The 16,930-nt window shown below is 39.9% G+C and overlaps 2 protein-coding genes across 4 annotated transcripts in view; one reads left to right on the top strand and one right to left on the bottom strand.

Moving 5' to 3' along the window:
• Positions 1-16,930, top strand: part of LOC109044203 (uncharacterized) — a 148,938-nt gene that overhangs the window by 23,028 nt on the left and 108,980 nt on the right. The window lies entirely within an intron of this gene.
• LOC109035073 (uncharacterized) lies at positions 2,361-16,711 on the bottom strand. Of its 2 annotated transcripts, none has more exons than XM_019048552.2 (7): positions 16,563-16,711; positions 13,615-13,935; positions 12,378-12,607; positions 11,639-11,846; positions 10,694-10,946; positions 9,790-10,015; positions 2,361-4,124 (listed from the first exon to the last, which is right to left on the bottom strand). In XM_019048552.2, the coding sequence occupies exons 1-7, from the start codon at positions 16,677-16,679 to the stop codon at positions 3,578-3,580; spliced, it is 1,902 nt and encodes a 633-aa protein (XP_018904097.2). In that variant the 5' UTR covers positions 16,680-16,711; the 3' UTR covers positions 2,361-3,577. The 2 variants fall into 2 exon arrangements, with proteins under 2 accessions (XP_018904097.2, XP_018904098.2); XM_019048553.2 differs by having other exon boundaries at positions 13,615-13,880; positions 16,563-16,654.

Raw genomic sequence — 16,930 nt, 5'->3', positions numbered from 1 at the left:
AATTTTATGGATAGAAATAAAACCAAATATTCACCAATGAAAATTTGAAACATGAATCAAAAAAAGAAAGTAATATATTATTTAAAAAATGAGTTCCCATAACAACACCTTTTTCTCTCTCAATTTTCTAATTCGATATTGTCAATATAAATGTTACATACGGACTGAAATATATCCTTTGGACCAAGTCACTCTTTTTTATTTTACGCGTGGACGTAAATTACTGGACTAAAGAGGTGCCCGGACAAAAAATCTTTGACGGAATGTCCTGAAACCGACTTTTGCTTTCCAAGATTAGGGGCGCTTCGTATCAGGAAAGGGGAGAAATGAGTGTGGACGAAATTCTTTTTATATGCCTGGTGTGCAGGTTTTTATCTAATAGCTGATTTGTCTTGCATTGATCTTAGTTAGTCATGAGCAAGGGATGGGAATTCACCGTTCATTATGTGAACTACAAACATTCACCCATATTAGTCAATTTGGAAGTATTCTACGTATTCAGCAAATTCGCACACTGGAAAAAACACATTGGATCTAGAGTCCAGACTCTTGAAAACATTGACAAGAAAAAATACTCTCGATTCAATCAGATTTTTGCTTAAATCAAAAGGAAATTAAGACGCTTGGTTCTCGATTTAAGCAAAAATCCGATTGAATCAAGAGTATTTTTTCTTGTCGATTTTTTTCAGAGTTTGGACTCTAGATCCAATGTGTTTATTTCCAGTGCATGATATTTTGATTAGGAAACAATCATGTCTCTCAGAGTCTTAACTCTAATCTTTTCTTAAAGTCCTGTCCAGCAATGAGCCACGCGAATCCCCTTACCACGACCAATGGTCATTCAACGAGCATGTCTCATGTCCTCATCGAAACAACGAGGCTTAAGCTCGGGACCAACGGACGTATGAGGAGTTTCAAAAACCAATAAGAGGCAGCTCGAATTCGAACGTGATATCCAGTGATAATCGCGGAGCCCCGGGGACGCGATGCGAATCTTCGGCCGGCAGGATTAAGAAGGTCGCCGACGGGGACAAGTCACGGCTTGAGTTTCGAGGACGCGCGCTAAGCCCGGAGTAATCCAGGAGCAAGAAATCCCTGCGGAAGGGACCGGGATTCTCGGGAATCGCCAAGGAAAAACGCCGTATAAACCTTCAAGCGTTGCCAAACTTCCTTTGATAAAACACGGATTTCCTGGTAAACTTGCGTGAATATTTTCCTTCCGATTTTTCGGATAATTTTCTTCGCAATTGCACATAGAGTTCTTGAAAATTTCAAGGAAAAATATCCGTAACTTTTCTTGAAAATAATCATTTTACCGTAGGAAATTTGGCAACGCTCGAATGTTCATACGGCGTTCTTTTGTAGCACGGCAACGTCTACCGCATCCAGGGTTAAAATTAGAGAAGAGGCGGTTTTCATGACCGACTCGAAACAGTGACGGAGCCCCCGCTTCTATTGTTCATAATTAATTCCGCAGAAATACTTCGCAGTCGCTCGTCGTTTCAGCGGTTTAAGTAGCGGAATGGGCAGCGAGTTCTCCCGCGTGTTACGGAAGAAAACCTCAGGTGCATCTTTGTACGAGCCACAGTTAGGACACGCTCTTGTGTGTCTCGAGGCTCACTCCAGACTCCACCTACGGCTCTCTTTCTTGAAACGGTAGAGTTGAGCTTCGTTGTGGACGTTCCGTCGGCAAAGCGCCTCGAACGATTTTCCGGAATAATTGTCCTGCCGTCTCTCAAGTAGGCGGGTTATTTGACATGGTTTAGAGGCTTCGTGCCGGAAACCAATCGCTTATTCGGTAATTTATAGAGGAAAAGTTTGGGCTATCCGATGGACGAGTTAGAGTGTCTTTATAGACGCTTTTAGTGATACGCCACAGAGAAGCGGTACTTACCAATTTATCTTCATTGACGGCATTAAACGGGTCCATGTCAGTGTAACTGAAGGAATCAAATTCGATATAATGAAGGATCCATACAGTAATGTTACGAATGGCTCTAGGGCTAGCGTGCATGCATTTTTAGGGACTCGTTTCTGATTGGCATTTAAGACTGCGAAGGCATTTCGGCGATTGAAAAATGCGCTAAATTTACAAACATATGTTAAACACACACACATACACAACATACAACATATGTTGACATGTGTTGACATGTGTTGACATATGTTGTTGTTAACATATGTTGTATGTTAAATGTTTACAAATTGGTTTAATTTTGTTGTAGTACCGTGCATTTCGCTTACATTAAATCACAAGTTGTAATTTATCAAAATTTATTTTTATTTAATTCAGATTCGAATCACCCTTTTGAAGTAGTGCCAATTGATTATGACACGTGGCTGACAAAAAAATAACCAAGTGTTTTGAATGAGATCTTATTGAAATACAATGCGCAGACAATTACTTAGCGATATTAACTGTACAATACAAAAATAATTCTTATGTGACTAATCAGTGAAAATCTTACTGCAAGAGACTAGGTTCCCGCATTCAAGTGGAATCACTTGAACTTGACTTCTAGATTTTTCAGGGAGGCCGTTCTATAAAAATTAATACGTGCTGCTCAGATTTGAAGTCTGCGGCCACTCTTGCCTCCCTCTATCGAGCAGATCTGAGACTCCGAACATATTAAAATTTTTCTCTTTCCTCTATAAGTTTACAATTGAAATTTTTGGTCATTACCTATTTAGTGTCGAAGCTTTTGATCCACCCATCACCCCACAAAAACTGCATCTCACATCAATTTTTGCTCAACATCACGGATATATTGGCCTTTTTCCTATCCTTTCCTCTCCTCGTCAGGTTCTTGGGACACAAGATCATACTTACTCTCCTACCAGTGCGTATAACGTTAATTTAAGAACGGCCTCTCAGTGCTTATGTAGTCAGACTAGATCCTAGCTGTTCAGTTAGGTTTTCCTCTTCTATCTGCTTATACAGGTACCACAGCTACTTCGCGAACAAGCTTAAGCAATTTATGGCATGTTACCTCGCCATCCTCTCTTCTAATTTAATGACGGCCCCTTGTTTGATACGAGTTTGCAATTCCTTTTTATCCGTTCGGGATGCATCTGCCAGGTGATACATTGTTGAAATTGATAGACAAAGCTGTAGATAAAAGAGACATAGGAAGTATGGAGCTATTGGTTGAAATGAGTGGTTGTTACAACCAAGGGCACTGGAAAAAAGCAGCTTGGATCTAGAGTCCAGACTCTTAAAAACATTGACAAAAAAAATACTCTTGATTCAATCGGATTTTTGTTTAGATCAAGAACCAAGCCTCTTAATCTAAGCGGATTTCCTATTAATTCAAGCAAAAATCCGATTGAATCAAGAGTATTTTTTCTTGTCATTGTTTTCAATGGTCTGGACTCTGGATCCAAGCGACTTTTTTTTTCCAGTGGGGTAAATGATGGACTAACTGAAGGGTCTCTCGTGAGTTGCCGTTAGTTAGTCTATTGCCTACCTCCTTGTCCATTTGAACCATCCGCTTTCACCAATAGGATGCCTTCATATCCCTTTTGTCTTCTTTGTCTATAGCTTTGTCTACCAATTTCAACAATTATCCTGGAGATCTTACTCGACGAGAGCCGTCGTTTCCTGACTGTAGCCCCTCAGAGTGAGTGGAGCGAACTTTGTCTTGGCCTGTCTGTTCAACCCGTAGACGAATATAAGCGCGGTGGCGGCGGCCGACAGGACCCCGACGACAGCACCCATAACGATGATGCCGGTCCTTCCCTCGGATTGGTAGGAGACCCGCTGCTCGGGGGCGAGGCGGGAGTCCACGAACTCGGTCCGGAAGACGGGGGCCCGGACGGTGCCCCGGGAGCTTGGGGCGGGGCCCAAGGATGACGTCACGGGGCTCCCGATGGTGGTGCTGGGAGTCGGCGTTGCCATGGTGACGTTGGAGACGCGGAGTTCGTCGACGAGTTTTCGTTCCTCGGGCGCGGCGCAGATGGTGTTGTCCTCGGAGACGAGGAAGTTGGGCTGGACGGCCCGGGCGTCGACGACCCACTGGAGTCGCTCGTCGCAGATCAGGGCGTTGAAGCTGATGTCCAGGTGGAGCTTCGACAGGGACGGCAGTGAAATCGGGCTCAGCGTCTTGATACCCGTGAACTGCAAACTGAGGAGCATAACATTTTATCACCACACAGTGTCAGTCAAGAGTATCCTACATCTTACTTTCAAAAATGGAGATGTTGCATGTGTGAGGAATTTGCGATTTGACTGTTGATTCTTACGTAAAAGTTCGCGAGAAACACGATGGTGCCACTGGTTTTCTCTGAAATTAACCCCCAAGCTCAAAAAAGCTCTCAAGTTGAGGCCAAAATGGAGGGGATATCCCACCCTACAATGAGAGTCCACCTCTACATCAAGACAAACTCTCTATGCAAGATAGGGAGTAAGTACATTAGCAGGGTTGCCACTTTATTTGGAGACTCCACAACTGAAAACAAGGCAACCCTGCTAATGTACTTACTCCCTATCTTTGCATGGAGAGTTTGCCTTGATGTAGAGGTGGACGACCAGGATAGCGAGGGATATCCCCTCCATTTTGGCCTCAACTTGAGAGCTTTTTTTGAGCTTGGGAGTTGATTTCAGAGAAAACCAGTGACATTATCGTGTTTCTCGCGAACTTTTAGGTAAGAATCAGTAGTCAAATCGCAAATTCCTCACACATGCAACATCTCCATTTTGGAGTGAAATTCTGTGCCGGAGTCTATAAAGTTCCCAAAAACTCCGGGTGATATGAACGCGGAGCGGAATTTTTTCTTCTTACGGTGTGCACGGAGTGGAATCTACTTATTTTGCGGGGTGTCATACACTTTTATGATTCTAATTTCGCCTCGCATTCATATAGCTAGGGGGGTTTTTGGCACTATATAGAATCCGGCACCGAATTTCACACCTCAATTTTGAACAGTGCACTCCCATAACTTGGTTGCCAATGAATTCAATGTGCGTTTGCAGGAATTTGAAATTTAGGTATTTCCCCCAAGTCAAACTCGAGAAACACAATGATGCACTGATTCTCATAGAAAAAAATTCCCAAGCTAATTCTGCCGCGTGCTAATGAAAAACGCCGTATGAGCTTTCAGACGTAGCCCAATATTCTCAGTTAAAATACAAATTTCCAGGGAAGAAGATATTTTTCCTCCAATTTTTCACAAAATTGTATCCGCAATCAGATCTAATCTATCTGAAAATTTCAAATGAAAATATTCATAGAACTCTCTTTAAAAACAGACATTTTATTGAAGGTAGTTTGGCAAATGTTCATACTGCGTTTTTTCTTAGCACGGTAGAATTGAAAAGCTCTCAAAACTTAGGCTGTAATGGTGAGGATTGCCTACATCACGGTTAGAGCCCACCTCTGTTTATTGAAACGAGCCCTCGTACACAGTTAAGGATCATAGGACATTTCGTCAACGATTTTTTGTCCGCGCACCTGTTTTTTCCAGTAGTTTACGTCCACGCATTTTTCGGCAAATTATGCTAAACGTTATTAAATGCGGATGCTAGGACTTAGGAAGTTTTTGGACTACCGCTCTCCTTTTGTGCCACAGTATCTTGATTTATTTTGCGAGGGAAGCTCCGTATTCTTCAAGGATGCCTGTCATACTTAATATGTTGGAGCGCCCATGTGTAACACCTCTGTTGTGAAATAGTTGTTTGAGGCGCCGTGGCACGCTGCGGCGCGGCGCGGTGGGCGGCCGGCTAGCGCGCATTGGCGCCTACAAACCTAAGGGGATACTTCAAGCATTGCGCAATGCGTGAAGTATCCCCTTAGGTTTGTAGGCGCCAATGCGCGTTTCGCGCTGGCAGCACGCCGTTCCGCTCTGTGTTAGGCTCTAATATTTAAACTCGCGGAGTCAGCGATTTTCAACTCATGATTTTGAAATATTTGCACACTCTGCATGGATTATTCTCATTTAAATTGATGGAAAAGGTAAGTAAAAAAGGAAAATTTAAATATGTGTTTTGTAAATATTAAGGTGGTTCCATGTCGAATTTAATGACTTCCAAAGCACTTAGATTTTTTCTTTTATACTTTGTGTTTTTACTGTGTTGTAGCGTGGTGCACGCGCAACTATCCGCTCAAATTTTGAAGTATTTGACTCTAAAAGATCGATATACAAATGGGTCAAAACTAAAAATTGCGTGCTTCTTGATTTTTTTCTCTCTTCTATTTATTTTTGTGTAGTTTCTTTCAACCCAACTACGGCTCATTGAGATTGATATCGATGCCACCGCTTGTAAAAGTTTTTACAAATATTTGCCACGTTTTAAAAATGTAAATGCTTTTAAAATGAAGTAATATTTTCATTAAATTAATAAAAATAAACAATACACAAGGTATATTTTATATCGACAATTTTAAGGATAGAAATAAAACCAAATTCTCACCAATGACGATTTGAAAAGACAAATCAAAAGAAGAAAATAACATTTCATTTAAAAAATGAGTTACCATAACTCTCAACACTCTTTCTCTCTCAAATTGAGAGAGAGAGAGAGAGTCAGACTGAGAGTCTCAATTTTCTTATTTTGATACTGTCATTATACTATTACATGGACAAAAATATAACACATGGACCGAGTCACTCTTGCTTATTTTACGCGTGGACGTAAACTACTGGACAAAACAAGTGTGCGGACAAAAAATCGTTGACAGAATGTCCTGAAACCCAGTTAAGGGACAAATACATTAACAGAGTTGCCGCAATTCCAGATTTGGAGTTCCCAATCAAAGTGGCAACACTGCTAATGGAATGCATTTGCTCCCTATCTGTACATGGAGCGAGTTTGACTGAATATAGAGATGGACTTTTGCCGTAATGCAGGCAGTTCCCTTCATTATGACTTCAGCTTTGAAAGCTTTTCTAGCTCCTTTTGCCGCCTTAAAATAGCGAGGAACCGGCATTTTTCTGGAAAAAGCCACTGTCTTGATGAGTGCCTATTGGATACTTAGTACGCGGATAGTTGCGCGTACACCACGCTGCAGCACAGTAAAAACAAAAAGGATAAAGGAAAAAATCAAAGGGCTTTGGAAATCATTAAATTCGACACGGAACCACCTTAATATTTACAAAACACACGTTTATATTTTCCTTTTATACTTATCTTTTCCATCAAGTTAAATGAGAATAATCCATGCAGAGTATGCACACATTTCAAAATCATGAGTTGAAAATCGCTGACTCCGCGAGTTTAAATATTAGAGCCTAACACAGGGCGGAGCGGCGTGCTGGCAGAGCGAAACGCGCATTGGCGCCTACAAACCTAAGGGGATACTTCACGCATCGCGCAATGCTTGAAGTATCCCCTTAGGTTTGTAGGCGCCAATGCGCGCTAGCCGGCCGTCCGCCGCGCCGCGCCGCAGCGTGCCACGGCGCCTTATACAACTATTTCACAACAGAGGTGTTACACAGTATCGTACAAAATTGAAGTAAGGTTTGGCAGCAAGTGCGACTGGTGAAAACCGTCAATAGTTGGCGATAACTCCCCTCCCATCGTAAAAACTCAAAACAAAGCGCCGCCATTCTTGGGTGTCTTAAAGGCCTCCCTCTATGGGGCATCATGTCCGTACTCTAGACGTATTTTGTTCGCCGCAACAACTGTTTTCTGTTTCCTGTTTCCTGTTATTTACGTTACTTTTTCGTAGCCAATGAGAGTGGAACTGCCAAAAGTGAGGTTGGAAACCCTGTTACAACCTCGCTGAAACATGCTTTGAGGACGTTCCAGTTGGTTTGAAACAATGTTCCGAAAACGTTGTCAAATTATGCAAAATAAATAAATGAATAAAAACAGGCCACGCCCCTTAACATAAACAACATCCGAACAAAATACGGTCGTTACGAGATGCTCCGAGTTGTTGCATCGAACAAAATACGTCTCCTCTGTCTCAAGTTACTCTCGTTGCCACACACGCAGGCGCATTAATACATTCGCAACTTGCATGAACTTGACCTTTCAAAGAAAAGGAATAAATGCAAAAATGGAAATATGTTTTTCGGATGACAAAGGGCCTCGGGTCTACTCGTATAAGAGAGAAATTATACTCAAAAATGGATGTTGAGGTGATTCGATGGACGCCATATTTTGTGTCAGAATGGCATACGATATATCGCATCAATTGGTTCCATTTTTTCAGCTACTCGTCATTTTTCTCCAATTTTAAGATTGCAATTCTGTTGCCAGGAGACTTAAGCACTCACTTACCAATTCTAACAAAGAAATTCAACGTAATAAAGGCGTGGTTTTTTTTAGAGAGAAAATATCGCATTCAAGTGCAGTTTCGATATCAGTATCGAATGAGATGTTTCCTCTCTAAGAAAACCAAGCCTTTATTACGTTGAATTTCTTTGTTAAAATTGGTAAGTGAGTGCTTTAGTCTCCTGACAACAGAATTGCGATCTCAAAATTGAAGAAAAATGACGAGTAGCTGAAAAAATGGAACCAATTGATGCGATATATCGCATGCCGTTCTGATACAAAATATGGCGTCCATCGAATGACCTTAAATATTATCACTGTCGCAATGATATACTGATTTAGTAACTACGACAATCATATTCGATACATTCGATGGTTTCACCCAGAACAAAAGGACTTTTTTATATTGATCAATTTTACGCGCTTTTGAGGGCGGCACAATACACCGGCAATACGTGAATGACACGGCTACTGAATCAATCTATGAGGAGCATTGGTTCAAAGTGCGAGCGAAAATGCATTTGATTGAGTGTTTCCACTGATAGCTTAAATTCGCACGCAAAACCAATTAAAGCGAATGAAATACGATCTCTGAATTATCTGAATGCTGAATGAAAACATAAATGCGTAATTATCGCGGCCGCAGCAGTGGTGGTGTCTCGGAAAAAAATTCAATGCCATGGTAACTCGGATGTGCTGTAACTGTTGCGAATTTGAGATAAGATAAAAGATTCCCTCCATTCATAAAAATGCCATTTCGCGAAATTGACAGTCTTTCCCGCGCACTGAATTAAATGAGTAACGCCTGGCATGTTGAATGGAATCAATGTGATCGAACTCTCTTGCTTCGCACATGAAATGCATGATTGAGAAACGTTGTCGCTTGCCCGACAGGGGAAACGAATTTACGACCGCAGCGAATAAATCCTTCAGCGCCCAGCTGGAAAAAAATCCTCAACGTTATATTATTCCTGCATTATTTTGTTGGGACAAGCGCAAATCGCATCGATAGCTTCGGGAAATATTTCAATAAAAGAGCCGTCGTAAATTTTCTTTGAAAAAAAAAAACTCATGACCGGACTACGAGCGGCTTTTATTAGAGTACCTTTATAGACAGAGTATGGCCATTTCTGTTCCGGTTTTTCATTGGTCGCGTGAAAATAGGCTGACACGATGTTCTTAGGGCCGTAAATAAACAAACAAGATGGCTGTTATCAGCAAGCAAGATTGAGGTTATGCACATCTTACATCCTCCTGTGATAAAGGTGAAAGGCGATTTAACAATGTTTTCGCGTGTTTTTCGTGTGTTATTCGTAGACATGCTAGTTTAAATTTTTACTGCCGCATAATTGAAATTTTTGTCAAATTTAGCTTCTTATCGATGTTACGGTGAGCCGCCATTTTGTTTGTTTATTTACGGCCGTAAGAGCATCATGAACCCCTAAAAACTCGTCGACCAATCAAAAAGCGGAACAGTTTTCCTGTAGTAAAAAGATACGAATGGCCATACTCTGTCTGCTTGTATCAACTGATTGTCAAATATAAAATTGAGAGGATAAAAAAATAATCACCTGAGGTGCGTTAAATTTTTCAGGATTGATATTGCGTTCGTTTTGAAGAGCAGTAAATTTGCAAGGGTCGGGCTCTGATCCAGGGAGATTCTATTCAATGAATTTTTGTTTTCAAAATATTCAGTGACGTTGGTCTCCGTCCCATTCCAGGTCAAATGCTCCAACCTCAAATTCATCAGCTGCGTTTTGTTGGCCAAGAAGGAGAGCGTGTTGATGTGGAAGTGAACTATCAACAGATTACAAGGATTACACTTATCAAAGTACTAGTGTACGTGTACCATGATGCTAATGAAATATGCATTTTATGGACCTTCATTGTAAAATATGTGCAGATAATGGAATTTTTTTGACTTCCTGGCAACTATCTGTTTAAGAAGTTGATTTGCTGATTTTGTTATTGTTCATCTTTTTACTCCCACAAAAACTGAGAGTTAACCTACAGGAGCGATTCATGTGCGCAAACGTTAAGCGCGTGCACTAATAATCTGTTTTACTTCAAGATTCAATCTACAGGATCATTTAATAGCTTAAATACCAGAATTCCTAATCCTATCTACCTCAGAAATATGGTAGAAGTATATTGAACTATTTCTTTCTAAAAATTCAGCTGAAAAAATACGGCTTCATGATAAAATCGTTTTCAGCAGATCATTTTGAGCGCACGATCAAATCTCATGATAAAAAAGCCCCAAAATGTTTCATAGTCCTTTAAAAAGTATGCTAATTTTTCGTAAAAAGCAGCATTTTTTCTATTGTTGTTACTTCTATCATGAGGTGCCTACTTCATACTTGGCCGATGAAAGTTTGCAAAGTATTGTCGGTGCAGCGGTAAGAGACGATTTCTTTCATTTTGATTTTTTCTCATACGCCTCAGTAATATCAAGAAATAATGACACAAACTTACTCAAAGTTAAGTCTTTCAGAGAGAGGAATTGAGATAATTCCTCAACGGTTGCATTGTCCAGGAGGGCGTGCATTTGAAAAAGAGCGGAGAGCGTTATATTCGCGAGGTAAGGAGCTTTCACGTTTAGGTTTGCCGGCATTCCCACTCCGTTATCGCCGAGACAGATCCGCTTCAAAAATTTGACGTCATTCAAAATGATCAGGTCACTTTTGCTCAGGAAATTCCCGCATAGGTCCAATATCATAAGTTTTGGCTAAAAATAATGAAAGAAATAGTTTACATTTTCGCTTGATGCAGACAATTTTTTCTCATTTGTAGTACTTAAGCAATGAGCCATAGTGCCGTCCCTCTTCTTGTTTACCTTGAAAGGAACAATGCGTGCATACCTATCTATGCAGCACGGACTAAAAACACGAAACACATAATTTGTGACGTTGCGAATCTCGAGTCATACTTAATTTTGAGGCCGGAAGCTGATGAGCCGATGAAAATGTTTAAAAAATTCCGTCTCAGTCTGAAGAGCTTTCCTGGATAATGCAATGTATGAAGCTGGTTCATTTCCCATTTAAAATACAATAAGAGTTGAAATATTACTACACCATATAGAAGTCAAGTGTTCTTTTAGTTCCATAATACTAATTGTCAATATGCTAACAGTGAACTTAATCGGAAAAAAAAATGTCATAACACAAAAAAGACTTATTGTATACCCAAACAGTCGACCCTTGGGATTTGTGAACTCACTCCTGAATCACCCTTCACGTATTAGTGAAATTTTTAACCACATTAAACGAACACCACTCCAAAAGTATCGCATTAATTTACGGTATTTGTATGGGAGGAGGAGAAGCATTCAAATAAAGCTTAAAAGGATTTTGGGAGAGGGGAGGATTCCCGGTCGTAATTATTTAGCAAAGCAAATATGAAGTTTAAACACGAACTTACGTAGTGGAGATTGATCGTGAAATGTCCAAACCGGTTTTCAGCCAAAGTCAACACTTGGAGCGAGGGTGGAATATTTGAGGGCACGGTGATGAGTGAATTTTTCGATAGCTGCAAAACTGAAAGTTGGGAGAGGTCTTGAAATGCGTCCTGTTCGATCGATATAATCATGTTGTTATTCAAGTTTATCACTTTTAAATTCGACATATTCCTGGGGAAAAAAATTAAATTTTTTCAGAAGTTATTAAATATCACGTGAAAAAGACGGCTGCTTAATCAGCAATAAAACATAAATGAGCTTGGAAAATTGGACCTTGATGAGTACCTCTCGTAAAAATAATATATCATCAATGATTTTCAGAGGTTCTAATAATGATCCTCAGAGATCATAAAGGCGTTGTTAGAGGGTTACAATTTGATATACGATGTTGTATATATTTACCCGAAAACTTGCCTACTCTGACACAACAACGGACATATTTCAATTCGGCAGCATTCTCTTGATGACCATTGAATACTGTCTGGTTCTGTTAAAGGTCATTGGTTGTGCTCCTTTTTACGAGAAGTAAACGTATAGCAGATTTGTATAAATCAATATTATTTCCTGAAAAAAACATTCGCGTAATGGTTTGAAATCACAACCCAATGCCTTCCAAGAAAATGATCACAGCTTTTTTCCAAATTAGTTTTGATGATTCTTAAAAATTCATTAGGAGAGGACATTAATCAGAAGGAAACTCACATAAAGGTATTTTTCTTGATTCTGGTGATACGATTGTTTGATAAATCTATGATGGCTAGTCCTTTGAAAACTCGGATGAAATTGAGCGTAGAGTTGTTGTCAAGTCGAAGTTCCAGATCGTGCATTTCCAGTGCAAGAATATTATCATATTTACCGGGGGATGTCACATCAAAATCTTGAGATTTGTCACTCCCATTGTATGAATAATCTGGGAGAGTCGAAAAATCCATCTATAAGCGAAATCGATAAACTTGAAAAAATGATGACATGTTAGGGGTAGTTATTGTAGTAGTTTCATCATGGCTACAATCATGAATCAAGTAGTAAACGATTTTGGCTATCTGCTTTTTTCTTGATTTAGTTACTCTCCATTCAACTAAATCAGAAATTCTGTTCATTTAGAGAAAAGAAGGGACTAATTTTTCAAGGCAAATTTAGAATCCACCAATACACTTCCGCAAATTCTGCACATGGGGGCGATAGCGGATTACAGAACGTTTTTTCTCATTTTCGTGGCGCCTTTTAGTAAGGCATTGATATTGCAAACTCAGACCCCAGCTACCCTCTCCTTCTATAAAGAACCAAACGTTAAGCAGCACGGATTAAAAAGTGTCAGGGGTTATCCCCTAAAATTGTGGTACTACCCCCAATTTGTTGGATGATACGTACATTCCCAATTAATTTTGGTAGTATCGCTAACTCAAGTTAGGGTAGTACCGCAACATTAAGATTAGTACCCAATTTTTTGGGATAGTATCACAATTAATTGGGGTATAATATCACAATAAATTGGGGTAATACCACAATTGGACTGCATTTTGCAATTTGGACCTATAAATTCTGGCTCATCTGAAAAAACACTTATGTGCTTAGGGAAACTAATGGCACATACGTTGTTTTTAAACCGGGCCGGAATTTATAGGTCCAAATTGCAAAATGCAGTCCAATTAATTGGAAATGTCCATATCATCCAACACTTCGGACATAACCCCTACCTCTCTTTTTCCGTGAATGCGTAGGAAATGTCATGTTTCTTGGCGTCAAAAGAGTCTTACTTCCCCAAAATCACACAATTTTTAAATGTAAACTATACGTCACTGAATTTTATTCCCTCCCGCCCCCCTCTCCTTTCAGTTAACGGAAATCCGTTATTTTTTTCCGATGTTAACACATGGTAACTGCTTTTACACTATCCCCCAAAAACCCCTAAAAACCTTTATAAATAGAAGTTTCTTACGTTAGTCATTTTCATGAGATTAACTTCCTCCGGTAGGTCAACGAGTATGTGTTTTTTTGCTCTAGTATCAAATGAAGGCGAGAATAAAGAAGTAGGAGGCGGAGGGGGAATACTCAAGTCCTCGTAGGTGACCAGGTTGTTAAGGCCGCAGGATGCCTCTCTCAGGAATAACGCGTGGACCTGGATCAGAGACTTGTAAGCGTAATTTTCTCTGGCGTACATGCAGCTGCATCCAATTGAGACACATTTTGCGATCCAACTAGAGTCTGCAGGAGAGATGAGGTACAGGGTTAGTGCTTCCAGCAGAAGTTTCATCCTGATCTGCGGATAATCAAAGAAAATGTCTTAAAATTAGGATGAAAAAGTTCCTTTTGGATGAGGTGGAGTAAGTGATGGATATTTTTCTTACCAAACACTGTGAAACATGCAACACTGGAAAAAAACACATTGGATCTAGAGTCCAGACTCTTTAAAACATCGACAAGAAAAAATGTTCTTGGTTCAATCGGATTTTTGCTTCAATCAAGAACCAAGCCTCTTAATTTGAGCGGATTTCCTTTTGATTGAAGCAAAAATCTGATTGAATCAAGAGTATTTTTTCTTGTCAATGTTTTCAAGAGTCTGGACTCTAGATCCAATGTTTTTTTTCTCCAGTGAACTGGGACTTTCGCTGTCACAAAGGAATTTTGGTTTTCGTAATGAGAAAATCGGCTACCGTATAGAAAATTCCGACATTCTTAGGTGGTCCCTAGATTTTGTAACGCTAAATTTGCATTTTTTTGGGTTTTTTTTTCTTACATCCCCTTACCCTCCTATAGCGCTCCGTAATGCTGTGCTAGCCTGTCCCTATAAATTATGTAACGCTCACCGGACTCCCCCTCCCTCACTCCCATTTCGATAAAAAAATAATCTATAAATCACCTTGCATTTAATGAACGGATTGGCGTTTTTGTTTAGTGAGGAAAAGTGAAAGTATCGCAGAGAATATTTTCGAGATTCTTGAAAACTTCCAAAAGGTCCAGTTACACGATCAAATTGAGCCATCCAATTGGGCCTCTCATTGGTCGCATCCTCACCTCAAGTCTTATTCCACCAATCAGAGCTTCAGTTTGATGGCTCAATTTGATCGTGTAACTGAACCTAAAGACTACCGACGAAAAATTGTACAGAAACTCGAACAAAAATTACTTGAATTCGTTCCGTAACATTTTGCAATATAACCCCACCCCCTGTGACGCTGCGTAACGCTGGAAAAGACCCCTTCTCCCTCGCAGTGTTACGGAATTTAGGGACAGCCCCTTAGGGATATTTTTTGAACCTTCATCAATCCAGACAGGAAAAAAGCACCACTCTTCCAGCATGCTGCGGTGAATAAAATTGTCATGTTTTAACCACTTGCTTTTCATGTTTACTTGCGTATATTCCTGCCTCGGTAACTGTGCAGTTTGTTCTACTTGTAAAATTGCAATCAAAAACATATACACGTGGGACTTAATCACCTAAACAAGTAACATAGGTATAGTCAAACATGCATCGCAGATTGCCTCGATTATGCAGATTTTCCAGACGACGATACGCTGGCTGTGAGGTGTATTTTCCTCTGTGCAAACAAGCATATTTTTCTGCAAAAGTGTTGTTGATAAGGCAAAAATTAATGAGGTACGATACAATTCTCATTTTATCAGACCTAAAAATTGTTTCATAGAGAAATGACAGTTTTGCCAACTCCGTTAAGTAATAACCCAAGAGAAAGAATGGTAGAAAATACATTTCCACGATTTTCAGTATTTTATGTGTCGATACAACTACTGCTGAACAGATATTAGGTTTTCAAATGGACAGAATTCGTCAAAATTTCTCACAGAAACTTCGATGGTTCCGTTCACCATATTGCATACGTCAGTCAAATCGTTCAATATAACAATGCAGCGGGTTTCGCATCGAGTCATGCACTTCGTATTTTTTATGTTGCTTTTTCCGCATCATGGTTTCGTAGATTCATCGAAGTAAATATCACTAAAAGAACACTTAATAAACTAGATGAATCCAACGCAACGTTCCGTGATTTTATCAATGTGCAGTACGGTTCTTTGATGTAGGGATCATTTGGATTCACAAACACTTTAAACTTTGAATCCTGCTGAAGTGTTGAATTATATAATTCTCATTTAGAGGATGGTTTTCAACGCCACATTTAGTGAGAGGGCATGCGGAACAACGTATACCTAAATTTCGCACCTGTCTAGTGGTCTGGTGGCTTGTGGCACCTCGTTATTATCGGAGTGACCGAGTGACCCTCCTCCCTTTTCGCACCATCAGAGATTATGATGGATGGTTTTCATTAAAAAATAGCGTATCACGCGAATTTTTCAATACGGCACACCGAGTTAGTGTGTCAATACTGCCCGATCAAAAGTCAAATTTGCACTTTGACAGTGATATTATACAAAAAAATGGATCTTGTTTGCGGTGTTTTCAGTTTTATCGCTCTCGTTTTGATGATACACCGAAAAAAAAAGAGGTACTCTAGTAACATTCCGGATGTTACGGTTGTTAAAAAAATGTGCAACAACTCTTGGATGTTGCTATTAACACTCTGGCAGTTAACGTAGCATGATAGAATGTAAAAGTAACATCCTAGGATGTTATTTTAACAGGTAATGATAACATCCAAGAGTTGTCGCTCATTTTTCAACATCCAGGATGTTACTAGAGTACCTCTTTTTTTTTCGGTGTAGTTGAGCAGTTCTTCGCACAAAAATATCCAAGAGTATTTTTAAAAGCGTAATATATAACATATACAATTTCGTTTAATAACAATATAGTCAATTATCTTTCAAAAAGTTAAAATATGGCAGGAAATCTGCGACATGCAACGTCGCAAAAAAAATGGATGGTTTGGTTGATTTCCCATCGTATTAAAACAAGCGACTGAGAAGGAGACTTACTGGCTTTCGGATGCACTCGTCGAACAGGCCACATTTAAACTGTGCTGGAGGATGACCCCAAGTAGCATCAGCGATAGTTTTCAACGGTTTCCCATGGCAAACTCCCGTGGTAAACATGGCCAATTCGATGCATCGGAAGTCGATATGAATCAGTCATGAAATAATGAATTATTATGAATCGAATCTCGATATGCGTAACTTGTTCACCACACAAGACCGTTAAAAATATCGATTAGGCATGATTGGAGCATCGATCACATTACTCCCGATCCCGGTATCGGGAAGGCAGGAGCATCCGTTGATACGTTATCAAACGTTTGATACTCGTCGCTGTATCTTCTGCGCTCCTGCTGTCGTGACAAGCGAGC

This window comes from Bemisia tabaci, chromosome 3 (assembly GCF_918797505.1).
Source record: "Bemisia tabaci chromosome 3, PGI_BMITA_v3".
Lineage (NCBI taxonomy): Eukaryota > Metazoa > Arthropoda > Insecta > Hemiptera > Aleyrodidae > Bemisia > Bemisia tabaci.
Note: the sequence above shows the minus strand (reverse complement) of the source record. Positions and strands in the feature narration are given on the sequence as shown.